Source organism: Ursus americanus, chromosome 5 (assembly GCF_024610735.1).
Source record: "Ursus americanus isolate L20-20 chromosome 5, mUrsAme1.1.p, whole genome shotgun sequence".
Lineage (NCBI taxonomy): Eukaryota > Metazoa > Chordata > Mammalia > Carnivora > Ursidae > Ursus > Ursus americanus.
Genome location: NC_142131.1, coordinates 62,087,778 through 62,107,340, shown reverse-complemented (window position 1 = coordinate 62,107,340; position 19,563 = coordinate 62,087,778). Strand labels below are relative to the sequence as shown.

The window sequence follows — 19,563 nt, the reverse complement described above, 5'->3', positions numbered from 1 at the left end:
CAAAAGGTCTTGTTTGCATTATGATTATGAAAGGGATTTCATTGCAGATCAAATTGGGGGGAAATGGAAATCTTTATGATCTTGATTCTCCCAATCCATAAACATGGTATATATTTTTCATTTCTTCAGTACTTCAGATGGCCCTTCAATGATGTCTTATAATTCTCCACATAGAAGTTTTCATAAAGTTCGTTAGGTTTATATCTAAATATTGATAGCACTTTATGCTCTTAAGACTAGAATCTTTTAAATCATATTTCATAATAAAGTGTTACTCATGTATGTCATTGATTATTATAGACTGCATTTATTATATATTGATCTTAAATCCGGAAAGTCTGTTAATCTGTTTTATTTTGACGATACATATCCCTATAGATAATCATGCCATCTGCTGTTTTGTTTCATTATTTAAAACCTTTATTCCTTTCATTTATTTTTCTGTTCTTATTGTATTGCTTAGGGTTTCCACTGCAATAACATATGAATGTTTGTGATTACCGGCATCCTTGTATTAATTCTGAAACTAAAACAAATGCTTCTAATATTGCAACTATTTGGTAAACTGTGCCCTGGAAGTTTTGGGCAGATTTTCCTAATTAGTTTTTAAAGATTCCCTGGTATTTCTAGTTTGCTAAGAAAGTGTGCTTTAAATATGTTCGAATGTTTTCAAAATCTTTTTCATAATCTGTTCCAAAATTCTTTTTTTTTTTTCCTGTTACCGTGGTGGATTATATTAATCTTCTAATTTTTTAAATCACCCTCTAGGTAAAAATTCTTTCCTGGTATGAATCTTTCTTATCCTGGTATGTAGAATTTATACATATTGTAGGATTCTTTTTAGCAATAGTTTATTCATGATTTATTCATTGTGCTTGTAAGAGAAATTGGCCTATTATTAAATTACCTTTTCTTTTACTTACTCCCTTTGTCTCAAGTCTATACCAACCTCATAAAATGAACTGAGGAGTATTCTTTGTTTTCCTATTTTCTGAAAGGGTTTGACAAAAATAGGGATGATCCGTTTTCAAGAATATCTGGTAGAAGTTGACTGCAACACTTGGTTGGCCTGTTATTTTTCAATTTGTGTGCAGTTGGGGTCGATTTTAAACTCTTGATTCAATTAGCCAAATGATCACAGGTTTATTAACATTTTCTGTTTTTTCCTTAAGCTGGCTAAGCTATGTGAGAAACTGCCCAATTGCATGTAAATTTTTTAAATTGCTCTCATTATTCCCCTGTTACATTTCTTAATCTCTGCTGTGTCTTTACTCATGTTTCTTTTACACTTCTAACCCTGTGGATTTGTGCCTTTTTTTCCTGAGCAGTATTGTGGAGGTGTTTTCAATCTTTCCAGCCCTTCCAGAGAAATAGCTTTCAACACTGTTCATCCTCTCCATTGTGTATTTGTTTTTTCCTTTGTAATACGTATTGATTTCTATCTTTTTTAAATTTTTATTTAAATTGCAGTTAACATACAGTGTAATTTTCCCTACTTCTATCTTTATTGTTTGTTATTACCTCATTAATTTTCTCATTCTGCTTTTATCATGAAGCATATATTTCTATAATAGTCCCTCAAAATACTATTTCAGCTCCAGCCAACAATTTTGCATATGTAGCATTTTTCATTTTCATTCTGTTCTAAATTCTTAATTTCCATTATTATTTCCTTGAAGTGTATGTTTTAGTTTTCTACAAAATGTGGTACTTTAAATTAATTTTTCGATATTGATATCTAAATTTCTGAGGTGACCATATTCAAACATCATGATCCATATAATACAATATATAAATTTCTTAGTTAACTGTGTTCAAACAGCATGATCCATATAATACTGAGTCTTTGAAATTTGTTTTAGAGTCTAGCACGTTATCAATTTTTGTAAATATGCAGTGTATATTTTAAAAATTAATGTTTTCAATTGTTTAATAAAGATCTCAGTATATGTTACTTGATCAAACTTGGTTTTATTGCTCAAATCCTCTTTATCTTTAGTAATTGTTTTGTCTGCTTGATAAAAATTATATGTATTAATTCCTCCGTGTAATTATCTCCAGTTTGCTTTATAAAGTTTGAGACTATTAGATACATATAAGCTTAGAATTATTGTATTTTACTAATGATATCTCCCTTTATTCATTTTGTAGCTATCCTCTGTATCTAACAAATCTTTTGTCTTAAAATCTATTTACTTTCTTAGTGGTAGTTTAAGTTATGTTGTGGATACAAATACACTCAAAGTTTTAGTGACTTAACACAATAAAATGTACCTCCCACATAAGGTCTGATGTGGGTGATATGGATGGATGTCCTAGGGGCCTGACTTCCAAGCGGAATCCAGACTGTTCCTTCTTAGGGATCTACTATATCAGAATCTCTGTTGGGTCTATAGATTGGAAAGAGAGTAATCCAGGAATCTTTCCAGGGATTTCAGGGATCAACCCTGAGTTGGGACATGTCCCAATCCAGTCCTATGTCCTACTCCATGGACTGTTGTATGCCCATAAAGAAGAAATGGATTTGCTAGCCAGGCTCTGACACAGTTTATCATTCTTTTAAACACATTTATGTAATATATATATCTATATATTATATTTTATATAATTCATATATTATATAAATATTTATTTTATATCTATAAATTCTTCCTTTCTGAATGGGAAAATTAAAGAGATGGCAGTCGTGGGTGCCTAGATGGCTCGGTCAGTTAAGCGTCTGCCTTCACCTCAGGTCATGATCCCAGGATCCTGGGATCAAGTCCCACATCAGGCTCCCTGCTCAGCCAGGAGTTTGCTTCTCCCTCTGCCCCTCCCCACCGCTTGTGCACTTTCTGTCTCTCTCTCTCTCCCCTCTCTCTCCTGCAAAAATAAATAAATAAAATCTTTTAAAAAGAAATTAATTAAATAAGGTAAAGACATGGCAGTCACTATTCCAAAGTAATTCTGAGATCCCATGGGAATAGTTTGTGCAGCCCTCCTTCCTTGAAGTTGTGGAAGATTGATTAGGCCGTGATTCTGTTTTGTAGAAGAACTTCTGGTGCACTGTTCTCTATGGTCCTTGATTCCACCCTCTAGGAAGCATCCCTTCATTCACTGTTCTCTTTTTGCCACATCAGAAGTAGACCATTCTTCAAGGATAGGCTTCAAAGTTTACTTGTACTTAAGGAAATTTATCTAGGGTTATTATTACTGCTTTCTCTTGTTTTGTTTTTTAATTCTAAACATTCAAAAGCTTTTAGGTGTAGGCTTGTGATTTCTTTGGTCATATATTTCTTACAGACTTTAGGAAGCTATTTATTTATGTAATTTTTTTTTAATTTTTTTATTATATTATGTTAGTCACCATACAGTACATCCCTGGTTTTTGATGTAAAGTTTGACGATTCATCAGTTGCGTTTAACACCCAGTGCACCATGCAATACGTGCCCTCCTTACTACCCATCACCAGTCTATCCCATTCCCCCACCCCCCTCCCCTCTGAAGCCCTCAGTTTGTTTCTCAGAGTCCATAGTCTCTCATGCTTCATTCCCCCTTCTGATGTAATCTTACCTGACCTAACTGACTACTTGCAGTCAACTTTATATGTCAATAAATACACCTAAAGTTCTTTGAGGGCATAACACTCAAGTGGGCTTTAATGTCTTGCTTTCCTGCTCCATTTCTGTATTTTTAGAGTCAGTGACAACCACACAGAGGCTCTCAGGGATAAGAGTTATGAAAGCACAGCCTAACATGATATTTATCTTGAGTTACCTTATTCGACTGAGAAATTTCAATAGGTATATTTTGCTCAATGTTTTTTTTTTTTTTTTTTTTTAATCTGTGTTTTACTGTTGGGGTCCACAAACAGATTTTCAACAGTAGAAGGATAGAAGGCATCAAATTTCTAGGTCCTCTCTACTCTTTTTCATTCCTTCTTTTCAACTGTCCAACTCTTTCTTTAGTCTCATCTCTTTCTTGTATCACATTAATGCTCTGATTATGATAATGTCATCATACGTACATAAATGTTCTGATTATTTACAAGTATCTCTCCCAGAGCTACAGGTGATTGGATTCCCAATTATGACACATGACATTCATGCCAATTTTTTTTCCTCTAAGATATGAATAACCATCATTCCTGCTGCTGATGTTTTTTTCATCCCTTTCCACTTCTTGGTTCCTAAGTCCATGCCACATGTTTGTGGAATTTTAAGATAAACCTCTTTCTGTATTGGGAAGGATAGGATAGGCTATCCTGTGATGACATGTATCCCCACAAAATATCACTAATTAAAAATAAAAGATTTTTTTTAAAAGATCAATTTATTTATTAGAGAGAGCACGCAAGCATGCAGGGAGAGGGACAGAGGGAGAGAGAGAATATTCAAGCACACTCCCTGCTGAGCTCACAGTCCAATGCTGCACTCAATCCCAGGGCCCTGAGTTCATGAGCTGAGCTGAAATCAAGAGTCAGACACTTAACTGACTGAGCCACCAGGCACTCCAAAAATAAAAGAATTTTCTTGCTCATGAAAGGTCTGAGGAAGGGCAGATGGATTTTAATGGCAGCTCTTTTCCAAGAAATAACCCACAGCCTCAAGTTCTTTCATCCTGAAGTTCTGCCATCACAGAACCCTTGCTTAATGGTGACACAAAAGTGGAAATGAGGACAGTGAGCCAAAAATATTGTGAGAGATTTCAAGGACCAGGTTCAATGGTAGTTTCTGTTATTTTTATCCATACATCGTCGACTAGGAAAGAGCTGGTCCCATTGTAACTTCAAGCCAGACTGGGGAAGACAGTCATCCTTTATGCTCATGAAGGGAGAATAAAATTCATAAGCATTTAACCAGTCATCACAATACATAGCTCTCATTTCTCTCTATTTGCCAGTATATCTTTTCACATCCTTCACTCTCATTCTTTGAGTCCTTATATTTTAGGTATTCCTCTTGTAAATATTACATAATTTAATTTTAAAAATCTGATCTGAGAATCTCTGTCATTAAAATAGAAGATTTAGTCTATTTACATTTAACACGATGATTTCTAAAATTTTTCTGTTTTCCTGAGGTTCCTCCTATTCTTTGTTTCAGTTTTATTGTCTTATGATCAAATTTCTTTTATCTTTTTTCTACTGGTCTACTGATTTAGAAACTATATATTCTTTCTCTATTTTTACTAATATTTCTATGCTCTCACTGATATTTCTTCAGATGTTCTAATCAAAAATATCTGTGTTAAATTTTGCAGTCCAGTGATTAAATTGTCCCTTATTTAAAAACTCACAAATTAGTAATTATTATCTGTATTTTACCATAAAATCAATACTTGCTTAGATAGAAATAGAGAGAGATTTATCAATTTTCTTTCTTTTTTCCTTTCTTTTCCTCAGCATTTCTTTTTGCATCTCAATCTTTACTTTTATTGTCAAGTTTCTTCCTGAAGTACATTTTTTTAGAGGTTCTTTCTTTATTGGCCTATCAATTCTGTAGTCTAAGTTTTTGTTTGTCTCAATATGCATTCTGTTTCACTCCTTTTGCTGAATGATAGTTTACTTATATGTAAATGGTGTAGATAATGACTAAAATGTATAAAGGATAAATGGACAAAGTAACAGTGAATACAGAAAAGTCTAGGTAAGCTTTGAAGTGTTACTTTCCTTAAATATTTTAGAATACAAATTATCTTAGAGTTTATATTACTTAAAGAATAGAGTAAACTGTTGAGTTTTCCTTTGGTAAGTGTAATCTATCCAGAATGTGGTATCAAGAGTTAGAAGAAATACGTGCTTTTTTATTTTCTTTCTTAAGGTATTTGAAAAAATTGCCAACATATAAATGAACCTCAACCATAATTAGTATTTCTTATTCTGCCATCAAATTCTTAGCAAAGATATTCTATTAATTTTCTCTTCACATGTCCTTCAGACATAAAATTGTCATGCAACACAAAAAATAAAGGGCACCATATATTAGGATAACCTCAGACTTTCAAGAATGTGGTTTAGAATTAAGGGCTTGAACGTTCTTTTTAGACTATAGCTCTGAATTAATACTTATTAAAATTATTTTGTTATCTTATACCTATTAGTTTTCCAAGGTCTTCATACATTGCAATAGAGTGTTATTTTTTCCTGACCCCCCAAACCATATTTTCCTCATTTATAGAGCTTTCTTATAAGAAGCTCAAGGAATAGTCTAGCAGGCAAGAAAACTGACAAAGCAAATTTGTCAATGTCTGAAGAATTATCCCTCTCAAAGATGATCAAAGATGTCTAGCCTTGGGGGAAGAAAAAAAAAATTGAGTCAGAATTATGCTAAGCTGAAATGATCTAAATTTCATATCAAATTGTTTTTTCTCAATTCAGAAACATTTTTTTATGAGGCCATCCATCTTAAAGACAAATGTTAAGGCATGATGATGTATTATTTCATTGCAAATTTCAGTATTGAAGAATATAAATTGATTTTGAGCAGACCAACAACCTAATAAATTCAGAGAAGATCTCCGACTTGACCTCTAAGTATGTAAAAAACGTACGGGTTAAGAAAATTAGGGAAACCTAAGGCCAAAGAGAATGTGAATGGTTTTATCTGGATGATTTTTTTTTTTTTTTTTGGCTTATCAGTCATTTCAGAAGGAAACTATGTAATATTAGTTCACAACCCAGCTTACATAAATACATATTTAATGTGACCTATATACTCCAATATATGCTGAGCAAATCAGTGTCTTGTTGGTCATAAATATGACTCAGAGGAATATTAATTGCTATTGAAACTTCTCTGTTTAGGAAGGCTGAAATATGTGAAACACACGTATTGAAAAATTGCTGCCAATTCATGAAATGTGTCACCAGTTTTTAAGGGTTAAACCTAAGTTCTCTGAAAATTAACTTACGTGGAATTCCTCTCCCTTGATGTCCCATGATAACTGAGCCATTAATCTATAAGTTTTTTGCTGCTTCTTCATTTTATTCAGCCAATGAACAAATTTTAATGCTAAATTTTTCTACCCCCATAATAATTTTATAGTTATAAGGAAAAAAATAAGCAAAGTAAAAACCTGAAGTTCAAATCAGACACAGGAAAACGCAACTACCCTACACTGTTAAGTTTGAGATACTGGCTGTCCTTGGGCAGGGAGAGGGCAAGGGTATCATAGAGGGGAACAAGAGGTATGCTGGTAATGTTCTGTTTCTTATTGAGCTATACATTTATGCCCACTTTTCTATATATATGTTTTGCTTCAATAAAAAAAAAAAGATTTAAAAAATCTGAAAGTCAATATTGGAGCCATCTTATAGCCAGCTGGTGTGTAGACACATAAAGGAGTAGGATGCTGTTCTGTCCTCCAAGCTGTCTGAAATAGGAGTCCCAAGAGAGTTTTTGTGAAAGCCAAAGCATATCTATAAAATGCCTTTTAATCTTGACTTTGCTGGATTAATACTGCAACATTAAATATTATTTTTATCAGTCATGGAATGCACAAATAGAAGTAAAATGTCATTAAATCTCAATGCAAGTGAGCTGGAAAAAAATTGGCTTTGTTCAGAATTCTGCTATTTGAATTAAAGAACAATGTTCTTTCTTTTTAGTTCTATAAAAGAGCATTTTAATGAATGATCACTGGAGCTGAACAAGATCACATGCAAAGAAAAAAATTAATTAATGGCGGGATTCTAGGTCAGACTAGAGCCTAGAATCCTTTCCTCATTCATTGTCCCAATCTGTTGGGTTTCCAGGCAGAAGGAGCAAATTTTCAGGGACCGTTATTTCACATTGCATCTTCTGCCACCAGTGGCCCATTGGTAAGAGAAGCTGTGTCACTGTGTCTCCCATCAGAGAGAAAAGAAGACCATTACCGCGCAGCGAATGAGGCGATCCGGTGCAGAGGGCCCTCTTGCTGGGGACCATCCCCCACCATCCCTGTCGTCAGTTCTGAAGAATAACCCGCTCTATGGTGACCTAAGCTTGGAGGAAGCTATGGAAGAAAGAAGAAAGCATCCCTCATGGACCGTTGAGGAGTATGACAGGCATTCCCTGCACACAAACCTTTCTGGGCATCTGAAGGTACTCAAAGCAAAGAATCACCTCCTTAGATCAGTTAAATATTCCTTTAAAAAAAATGGGTATTAAAGTGACAAGCACTCTTTACTAGACCCAGATCTCTAGATTTCAGGTCATTTTGGCCCCTGACATCCCTTTTTCTCTCCTACTCAATACGTGTTTATGGATTTGTTCTGACCTATACTATGTCAGCCCTTACTGGCATCTGTCTGGTGTGGAGAGAAAGAAATGATGTGACACAGAAAGGTTTACCTAGAAGGTAAATGGTTTTGAAAATTAATTTGCCAGATTATGTATGTTTTCCCCTAGTTTTGTGATCATTTATTTCATGAAGACTTAAGAATTCCCTCATCTACATTGATTCAGAACTATTTATTCCGTGCTCTGTCTTAGGCACGGTGCAAGGGAGTTCTCATCAAGGGTCATCTTATGCCAAGCCCACTCAGGGATTTAAGATGGCAGATTTACATTTTGGACATTTTCCTGTGTCTCAGTAACAAAACAAAACAAAACAAAAACATTTCAACACAGGAAAAGTATGCAATGAACTCATTCACCCAGCTTAAACCCAACTTCAGTTTTTCTTTGTTTTCTTTTTTTCCCCCTGGTGTCATCTATCACATAGAAGATGTAGAAATACCTGCAAAGCAGGGAGAGTGGCCCTCTGTTTTCTGAGTGGGCTGCATTCCTCCCTAGCCTTGGCTTGCCTCTGCCTGCCCTAGGGTCAGGGCGGCCTGACTTCTTCCACAAACACTTCATTTAAGAAGGTGTATCTGCTCGGAGCCCCATACCTTAAGCACCTGAAGATTTTTTTCTGTTGCAAAGGGGATAATATTGTGTCCCCTTAAAATCTTACACTTTTAAGAATCTCAAATGTGCACTCTTGAAATATCTTGTTGTCCAGAGTCTTTGAGGTTTTTTTGATCTCCTAGTAGATTTAATGTATCTCCTCCTTAATGTAGCTTCTTTTCCAGAGAAGTTTCCACAACAGAGGCTCTCCCATAGCAACAGTAATCTTGTGGGTTTTTTTATCAGGAGTCTGAAGATCAGGACCTCTAAGAAGTTAGTTTCTTTTTTTCTTTTCTTTTTTTTTAAATTAAGTTTTTATCTTAATACCACTGTAGTTAAAATACAGTGTTATATTAGTTTCAGGTGTACAATATATTGACTCAACAATTCACCCAGGGCTCCTCACGAAAAGTGCACTCCCTAATCCGCATCCTCTGGTTCCCCCGTCCCCCAGCCCCCTTCCCTCTGGTAATCATCGGTTTGTTCTCTATAGCTTAGAGTCTATTTCTTGGTTTCTCTCTCTCTCTCTTTCCTTTGCTCATTTGTTTTGTTTCTTAAATACCACATGAGTGGAATCATATGGTATTTGTCTTTCACTGACTTATTTTGCTTATCATTATACTGTCTAGCTCCATCCATGTTGCTACAAATGGCAAGATTTCATTCTTTTTTATGGCTGAATAATATCCCATTATATATATATCTCACATCTTTGTTCATTTGTCTTTGGGTGGACACTTGGGCTGCTTAAAAGGTCACTTTCTACAATTAGGAAAGTATGTATTGTTTTCTTTCACAAATATTTCTGGACCGAGTGCCAGAGGCTCTTCTTTGCTCTTTATTGTTTACCCAAATGGCAAAAGGGCTTTGAAGATGAATATTACTGTCCCTGCCATCAAAAAGTTCATCTAACTGGTCAAAGTAACAAGTCATAATTTTATAACAAGATAAAGGAAGAGGATAGTATTGTAGTGATAGTAGAAAGGGCTATGCAGATTCAAAAGAGGACAAAATCACGCTGGATTATAAAAAGGCTTCAAGAAAAAGTTACTGTATGCTGGGCTTGAAGAATGCATAGAATTCCAAAAGATATGGATGGTTTGCATGAGCAGGGAGGTTCTCATCCAGAGTAGCAAGAAAAAAGGCCCAAATACCAGAAAGTGAGAGAGATTGTCAGAACAATAATTAGTCCACTTTTGCTGACACTACAATTTAAGTAATAGAATAATGGGAAAATAAGGCTCAAAAACACTTAAAAAGTGTTTGAATGTAAGGCAAAGGAGATTGAACATCGTTGGCAATGAGGAATATTTTTGTTGGCAAATTCTGTGCTATGTTTAGAAAGATCAAATATATATATATAAATGGGTGCATTGCTTCACTGAAACTGGGTCCTTCCCTCCCCTCCCCATCCTCCATACATACAGTCACCTCAAAGCACTTCCAGACCTCATGATGCTATTCTTTAGCACTCTTTTGAGGGATGCTTCTGAAAGTCATGACTTTCGTTTTCTTTAGCATTTCTTTCTGTACTACATTAATTCGACTTCCTTCATCACTAGCTCTCTGCACCTCATAACTAGCAGACGGAGCCCATAACTTATTTTCTGAAATCTCTTCACCTCTTACGGGCTGTAAAAGCTCCAAGTGCCTTTGGCCAATACCAATTTTCTAAATTACTAAGAATTTATAAATAAGAAAGGGGGAAAGAAGCCCCATATGCAGTTAGCAGGGCTAACGAGGAACAGAATGCGAGAGGAGTTTGGGATTACAGAAGTTCTTCCTGAGGATTGCAGGCATTAGGACACCTAGAAAATGAAGGGTACCAGTCAAGTAGACAAGGATTGCAAGGTTATCCTTCCGCAGAGCTCAGCCAAATTTCATTTTACTCTTGTAGCTTTTCTAAGACCAGGAAGTTGATACCGCAGCAGTGTGGTGGAGGAATTACACCGCCATCACCAGCATCCGCCCAGCTCCCTACGTGTGTGCCCGTTCCTCTCCTAGCAGGGCGCTAAGAAGTCCAAAGCTTATTCACTGACCCCCCGAAGCAGACTTAAAGTCCACTGAGACTAGAGAGGCAGAGAGAGGGTGGGCAGCTCAGCCGCAAGCCATTGCTGATGAGAAATAATGATGCTCTTCAAAGCCCAGCCTCTCATATTTGAGCTGTGACACTTAAGCCTCACTGGGGACCGTGTGATATCAACCTTCAGTACCTCTCACGGTGTTGTTCTGCAGTATCAATTAGTCTGTAACACTGACTGATTACTGATTGATCCTATTCTATGTAATTTTTTTTTCTTTTTAGGAAAATCCTAATGACCTACGGTTTTGGTTGGGAGACATGTACACGCCCGGTTTTGATACCTTATTGAAAAAGGAAGAGGAGCAAGAAAAGCATTCAAAATATTGCCGTATAGGTCTGATTTTGCTCCTTGTTGCCTGCATCTTGGTTTTCATAGTGACCGTGAGCACACTTTTCACTTAAAGAAACTGCTGCCGATACAGCCACTTGAAATTTCTTAAAAATCTTTCCAAATAAACATTTGCAGAAAAACATGCTCACGTGGTATGAATGTACTGTTGAATGTCCAGCTAAGTGTCATTGTCTTGTTGAATGCAAATGTTGCCTGAGATATGCTGGCTTTCTCTCCTTTGTTCTAGAAGTCTTGGTATGAATTCCAGAGGGATCTTTGTCCTTTGGGAAGCAGGAATTCTGGGGATCAAAACCACAGAAAAACTGCTATACACAACCAAAGTGAAACACTTAGGATAGGGAACAGAACAGCACCAATAATTGCCTGCAGATTTGTCTTACCTCCTTCTACCGGCCCCCTCCTCTCGTCCCTAAAAAGTTGAGCAAAGCATTTCTGGCTGCCTCAGACGTGCAACGTAAGAACTACTGGTTGTGCTGCCTGTTGGGTTGAATTCATGCTGTTTTATCTTCTTTTATTCCTGTTGAAGCCAGAAAAAGGGATGGAAGGTGGCTTTATTCAAACGTATTCTCATTTTCCCAGGATTGCTTTATAATGCCTCTGTTTGAGGTAGCGATTTCAGTAGACCTAAACTTGAACAGGCCCTAGTTCTGTAATTAATTACGTGTAGAGCCAATTGGGCTTACTGATTGATCCACATTGGCTAGTGTGAGCCCCGGTGGCTCTCAGGAAGTATGTATCACCAGCCATGGCCTCAGAGGAAGGCCCTAGAAAAGCAGAGGAAACACGGCTAAGGGAATAGGATCTGAATCCTTGCTGTGTCTTTTGCTAACTGTTGGACCCTGGGCAAGGTATCCTTTCTGAGAGAGGATAGGATCAGCTCCCCAGCAGGGCTCGTCTAAGGGCTAAACAAGAGACAGATAAGAACAACACCGGGCTCCTAGTAAGTAGTTGCCTAGTTAAGGACGGTTCTTACTACAAATATATGCTAAGCTTCTTGGTACCCTGAGGCCACCTGCCATTGCCTGCAGATAACTGGGGACATGATGCTGGACACAGATGGAGAATCAAGTCAACTGCCTTCTCTTTGTCCTAGAACACCAGATCCTAAATCCTTTTCATCCCTGATCCTTTCTCTTCTTTCAGGATTCCCCCCACCCCAGGCTCCCACCCCCCAAAGTTTAGCGCATAAAGCAGAAAAGGGACTTTCTCTTCTTGCCATTAATCAGCCTTTGGGATTACCACACCATTCTACTGTATCTCTCCTAAAGATACTTGAAATAAAGAACACTGAAGTGCCCCTTTACTATACAATAAATTCGTGGTGCACGACAATTGTCTTAGCCATATTTGTAGCACTTAACTTATTCTTCCTCCTCTCCTCTGTAACAGGTTCTGCCCAATTTAGAACTGAATTAAGGAGAGACGAAGGTCCTGGGGATTCCTGAGGGCAGGCCCACTCACTGTGGATGCCTGGCAGACAACCGCTTCGTATTAACTCTGTTTTTCAAAGCTTGACTGCCCAGTGCTTGCTTCTAAGGAATTCGATCTATGTTCAGGTCTCTGCTACGCATGGAAAGCATTTGTGTGCACCGGGTTACAACCAGCTGTCCGGGGCCACATACAGGTAAGGCTCTGTAAGGGCACTCCGCAGGGATCACCACAGGAGAAGTGTGTGAAGCTGCCCACCTCGACTTCTGACCCCCTCCCCCCATCTCATTACCTTTCTCTTCTGCCCCCGTCAAGCACCTGGTACCCCCCTGTTCTCTCCAGTCCTCCTCTGCTCTCTTCCATGACGCTAACACTCATTTATGTTTCAGCATGAATGTGTTTATTACTTTGCTGTTGCTCCCAAACCAATCTTCACTTTTAGCCTTCAGTGTAACTGTAAAATCAGAATATATTATTATCCCTCATTGGATTAATATTATGCATCTACACGAAAGGGAAAGTCATAAGTTGAGTGAATACATCCCTGTGTGCACTCAAAATCATACTGTGAAAGCCGTGCCAACCTCTCTTTTAGTATGGGTTTTGAAAATGGCTCTAGCAGAAAAAGCACAATAAGGTCATGGAAAATACAGAGGTGATGGCCCTAAACAGGCTTAAGTTCAAATCTGGGCTTTTGAAAAAAGCGCTGATCCAGATTCAGTGAATCAATGTTTTTAAAGCATTTAAATACAATCCTTGGCACAAAATCGGTAGTCAATAAATAATAACTCTTATTATCTTCAAAAAAGTGACTCTTTTGGTCACTTTTTTTTTCTAAATTGGGATAAGAAAATCTGGGTTCCACTAATTCTTCAGTAATAATGGTTTCAAAGGATAATCTTTCCCAGGCACTTTCAAACGCGCTCCCCGCCCCCCGAAAAAGTTTTATTCTGTTGCTTTGTTTTGTTGTGTTTAGTTTGGTTTGGGGATATTAGGTTAGTGTGTGGGAGGCCTAAAAGCAAATAGTCTGGTCATTTCCTAGAGAATAAATATTCCAGTTGTGGATACTTTTTTTAAAGTGCTGCTAGCGGATTTGAAAGAATTGAAATTGTTTTTTACGTAACCCATTAATGGCTATTCCAACTATGTTCATATTGCTGCCACCTAGTGGAGAGTTCAGGGAGTGGAAAACAAAGAAAAAGTGCCCTTGGCGGCTCCATTTTATACAGAGTGCGCTCCTGCCATCTGGTGGTGAAATTTACCGTCGGCCGTTAGCCCCGGAAAATGCATTTTACCGGAGACATTTTCAGTTGAAGGCTGTTCAGCTGCTGTGCTGACACCGAGCGTGGTCACGTGGCCAGGAGCTCCTGCCTTCCGCTCTTGCAATGACTAGTTTTGATTCCTGCTCATTCTGCAAGAAAAGAGACACGGCTGTCCTTAGAGTCATTCTCCTGAAGGCAGAGCTGGGACCCGGAATAGGCTGAAGTCAAAAATAGTGGTATTCTTAGGGATGCTCCATTCCCAACCTCCAACTGGTTAAAAATTTAGGAATATTAAATCATCTCCCGCTGTGTCAGATATGGGACGATCTGAATTTCTACATTTTAGCTCTCTGTATCTTTAAATATTTTTTAATTCCCCTTTTCCCTATTCCTGTTGTTCATTAGCAGTTTTTAAAGCCTCCCCTCATATCGTTGAAAAGGTAGTTTTATCAAATATAAAAAATAATTTTAAAACCATAATTAGAGACGGCCATTAAATCTCAAGCTCTCTGGATTTCTACTTACACACTCACAGAGTCTCACACACTAGAGGAAAGATAACTTTGCTGGTTCCTTCCAAAAAATCACTTAGTCCAGGCTCTTGCCCAACTTGAGGTGAGAATATTCAGCCGAAGTGGGCAGTTTCAGAAACTGAACGCAGCTTTCTGCCAGAGCGGTTCTGCTCTCATTTTATGAACACTGTGACTCATGGACCTGATCAAATTTCCTTCTTCGCGTGGCCTGCTGGAAAAATTCAGGAGCAAACTGGGCCCTCTCTTCTTAGGAAGTGGGCAGGACTTCCTCGTGTGCTGTCCTGATTCAGGGTTCTACCTCAGAATCTCGCCTTTCCCTCCTCCTCCTCTCTGCCTGGAATGAGTATGCGGTATCTCCAGGGGTCTTCTTTTTTTCTCGGTGCCTTAAACCTACCGGAAAGAGACAGAGTAGGTAGAGAATTCGGTGTGGGTTGGTTATGTGTATAGAAAAACCGAAGATGAAAGGCTCTCTTTCAAAAGAAAAATTTGAAATTAAAAATATTTTTTAAATAGGGAAGTTAGTGGTTTCGGTATAAAATGTTCCCTGATGAGGTTTCTTTGGCCCGTAGAGATGAGAGTCAAGACTCCCACAGTTTTACTTACACTATACTTACTGTTTTCAAGTTCCTGACAAAGAGAAGAAAGAAGGCATTCTTCTGACGCTAATTAAACTTGTTAATTCGTTTCCGATTATGAAATAAGTTCTCAAATCCCTCACATTGGAATTCGCATCAAGTTTGGTGAAATGCTGTTTAGATTATTAACTTAATTATAAAACAATGGCTAGGCTAGATTCAAAACTTTATCAGTCGGTATAAATCAAATGGCAGTTAACGAAACTTTGTCAACATATATTTTTTTAAAGTTTAAAACGTTTACAATGTTATGAGAATATTGTCACTGTATTTGCTGCCATTGGTATACGTTTTAATATAAAGATCCCAGACTTTTTCATGAATTCTAAACTTAGTTCTTAAAAAAAACTTATTTTTATGTTAATTTTTTCTCAAGTTTTCATTTAAATTCCAGTCAATCAACATACAGTGCATTATTAGTTTCAGGTGTAGAACCCAATGATTCATCCCTTCCATACAACGCCCAGTGCTCATCACAACAAGGGCCCTCCTTGTTACTCATCACCCATTTAACCCATGCCCCTGCCCACCTCTCCTCCGGCAACCAGCGGTTCTCTGGAGGTAAGAGTCTGCTTTATGGTTTGCCTCTCTCTCTCTTTCTTGCTTATTACCATCAACACATAAATACACAATCGTAGAGCCATTTATTCAGAAAGATTCCCAGTGGATACCTGAGGACAGCAAGTCTCTCCCCCAACCCCATACCCGCCTCGTGCACACACACCTGATCTGTCCATCCGGCCCTCTTTTGAGCTGTCTCAGGCCAATAGGAACAGAACAGACATACTTTCTACATTTCATAATTTCGAAACCCTTCCACTTCCACAAGCTCATTTCATCTCGGCTACAATCTCGGGAGAGAAGTATAAAACCTGCATTTTACAAGAGAAGAGACTGAGGTTCAGAGCCGTCGAAAGATGTGTCAGGATAAAAACTGAAGTGAGTGCCTCGATGATCTAAACCTACTCTGGATGTTTTTTCCAGCCTCGTTTTTATTTTCTCGAAACTGGAATGCGAGTTTGGAATATTCCAGATTTTGGTAAAAACAGGAGTAGTTTCTCTCTTCTGCCCTCCACCCACAGTGTGTGCTTGTTCAGCTCCAGTCTCCCAGAGGAAATACAGAAAATGCACAATTTAAGTAAGTGCAAACACAGTTGTGCCCCCTCCAACAGGAAAAGCAAACGCCTTAAACTTGTGTCTGTTTGTCCATTTAGGGTTCATGTGGCTTCTATGTAAGATAAGAAGTAAACCCTTGACCCCTTGATTAAGAATAGTCATGGATTAATTACTCTTTCTTAGTAAATAACGTTGATAGAATGTCTTCCCCACCACAGCTTTTCAGAACACAGGATCTGATTTCTCCAACCTTGCCTCGGATCATCCCTAAGTTAGATGTCAGCCCCAGGAAGCCCCAGCTCCTCTCGAGCCCGGACAGGAGCCTGGTTCCACAGGCACTGACCTCAAACGCACTTGGAGGTGAGCACAACCTCCCACAGACATTCAGGTCCACCTCACCAGCAGAGACGTTACTGGAATGAATCCCTCCAATGCCCACTCCCCAGTCCTGCCAGGTAAGGCACCAAGGCACAACATGGCAACATCGTTTTTTAAACTTATACACTGAGCAGACACTCTTGAGTTTTCAAATGGGGGGCGGGGGGAGATAGCGTAGCCCGAGGTCAGGGAAGCCAAAAGAAATGGTGGCTTTTATTTCCCTGTAGCGCGGAGTTCACTTCTCACCACCAGATGGCAGGTGTGCACCAGGATGGGAAACGACTTCCCAAACAATTTGAGGACTGTCGTTCTTTGGTGTTAAAATGGAAACCCTGACAAATGAGTGGAGAACTTGCAAAGAACAGGAGTGATTAATTGTGCTGATGAAAGCCTGGCGTGGGCAGCAGGGCCCTGCCGAGACCGTCGAGCGTGCTCGGTGCAGGAAGGTGACCGTAATTGAGGTCCCATACTGAGAAGTCTTCCGACCCAGCTGTTCAAGCTGAGTGCACAGAACTCATTAACCAAGTCCTCCATGCGGTCTCTCCTCAAATTGTGCTGCGTGCTTGTTAAGGAATGCAGAATCCCGGGACAGCTAAATCGGAGTCTCCATGTGTAACAAGCTCCCCTGGTGATTCTTTCTTTTAAGGTTGAGAAAAGATCTTGAAGAGTGTGGGCTCCTTAGCAAACTCTGTCAAAGCTGAGGGCCAGGAATGAGGGGGCCCACTGTTTTCCAGGGTTGTTTTGTGAATGCCGAAACACTCCCTCTCGGCTCCCACGAATGCACGGTCCGCTTGGTAGCGTTTCCCTCTGGGACAAAAAGGCAGATGTGGGGATAGAAGCCATCTCTGGGTCCTGGCCCTAGGCCCGGCCTTTTTACTATCCTCGGAAATACAAAATTCAGGAGCAATGTAACCCTTAACATAGTTAAAAACCGATTTTTATTCAATACGTACTTGATATTTAAAACGTTGTGCTGAAACTGGTATTGCATTTTAAATGGAATCTGAGAAATGTGTTTTGTGCTCGAAGATGTACTGGGAAAGCTTGAGCCATCACGGGTAATGCAATAGTGATTTTCTTGTGTCAGCGGGATTGTTGGGTGAGTCAGAGGTTAGCGCTCTTGCCACATACCGTCTTGAAAGCTGGTTTCTGGGATACAAAGTGAATCCATCTGATCCCAGATTTGTGTAACACGTTTAAAAATCTACAGCCAAGGGCTTGAGGGAGGAGCAAAGGAGCTACTTATCTGCCTCCAGGAAAATAATCTTGGGGGAAATTCAGTTCAAGGAGCCATTTATCAGGATTACTAGTTCAATCTCAATCAAATTCAGATCTTGACTCTGAGTTTCCTACACCGTCTTCTGGAGCGGGTACAGGTCTGGGAAGGAGAAGTCCGTCCCGATAATCATCCACACGCTTGTGGCAGGGAGAGCGGCATTCCTTTTGCTTTCATTATCCCACACCGTCCATGCTCTGTGGAGCTGACTCTGGCTGGGGACACAGTGGTCACCCACAGAGTGTGCTGGGCTCGCCAGCCATCAGCTCCCTTCTCATGGTCCCCGTGCGTCACTGTAATGCATATCTCGATCTGCGACTTTCTTTTGACCAAGTGGCCCCTTCAGATGGACATCAGCTCAGTCCCCAAGCTCATTTTCACAGCTTACTCTGGAGCCATGAGACGAGTATGGACCGCTTCAATGCTCTTCCCAAGCCACAGGGAATGTCGGGGAGAATTGAGATCTTGTCCAAATATACCATTTATTCATCTCTCCTCTTTCCCCAGAACTCACTGTATCGGGTACATCTCTGAGGTTTCTGCTCTCAAACTGCATTCAAGAAATAGCAAATTTGTTTCATCTCTCAGAAACCCCATATTTTTCAAGGTACCCACTTACATTACCTTCCTTTCCCTTCTTCACCCACCCTTGGGAAGAAGTGAGAATCTCCATTCCTCCCTCCATCTAAAACGAGATTCCTTAGTCAGCTGTGTCTTCCTAGAACTTGAACTTTTTATCATTCCAAGGCAGGAAGAAAATCACTTTGATCCAGTAAACCTCTTTTGAGTCGGCAACATCTCTGAATAATATGGTGTAGACTATGGGTCCGTGCCCCCCGTGGAAGGCTCCTTCACTCTGCCAGTGCAGTTTGAGATGGAAATCAGTTGAGAAGACGGCAGCGGATGTGCTAGGGAAAGAGAAAGGAATTAGTATTGATATTTGGTTAGTCCTTCCCATTTCATCTTGCCACCTGTGTGTGTGCCCATGGAGGGTGAATCATGATATCATCTTAACCTCCTTTATCTATTTCAATGCATTTCCTCTCTGAACCTGTTACAAGGAAATGATATTTAATGGTACCCCCATCACCCAGACAGTAAGAGATTTCTGGGATCTCCCTAGAAGGGTAGAAACCCTTCTGAGTAAAATGTATTTGACAAGAATTAAAAGGATAACCATGAAGAAAAGATCAGCTGTGGCCAAGGGCTGGGTGGTGTGAGTGTGTACAAAGGGACGGCCTGCAGGAGTTTTTTGGGGGGAGATGGAACTGTTCTGTGTCCTAATTCTGGTAGCAGATACACAGATCTGTACATGTTATTAAAACTTCAAAACTATACAGCAGAAATATCAGTTTTACTGTATGCTTCTGTCTATCTATCTATCCTTGAATGGTAAATGAAAACTTATTCTCAAAAAGTTCTACATCAGATAGCTTCTATAGGTAGGCTTGCTGCCTTTTAAAAAGAAGGTGAAAGTTGTGATTATTTTAGACTTCCATGTAGTGTTTGTTTCCTGAGATAGCCTGGCTCTGCCACCTGCAAATGAATTCGTAAAGCAAATATTCCAGCACATTTTTGTAAATTCTATAAAATATTGACAAATACAATATCACAACATCCAAATTATAGCTTCATTAATCTTTTCATTAT

At 39.0% G+C, this 19,563-nt stretch overlaps 1 protein-coding gene across 1 annotated transcript in view; it reads left to right on the top strand.

The window, feature by feature from the left end:
• The window catches only part of MINAR2 (membrane integral NOTCH2 associated receptor 2), a 31,077-nt gene extending 11,838 nt beyond the window's left edge, over positions 1-19,239 (top strand). The window contains exons 3-4 of the mRNA XM_045794795.2: positions 7,837-8,064; positions 11,156-19,239. Coding sequence (XP_045650751.1) covers positions 7,837-8,064; positions 11,156-11,335 — 408 coding nt within the window. The 3' untranslated portion in view covers positions 11,336-19,239. The remainder of the gene's footprint in view (positions 1-7,836; positions 8,065-11,155) is intronic.
• The last annotated feature ends 324 nt before the right edge of the window (positions 19,240-19,563 follow it).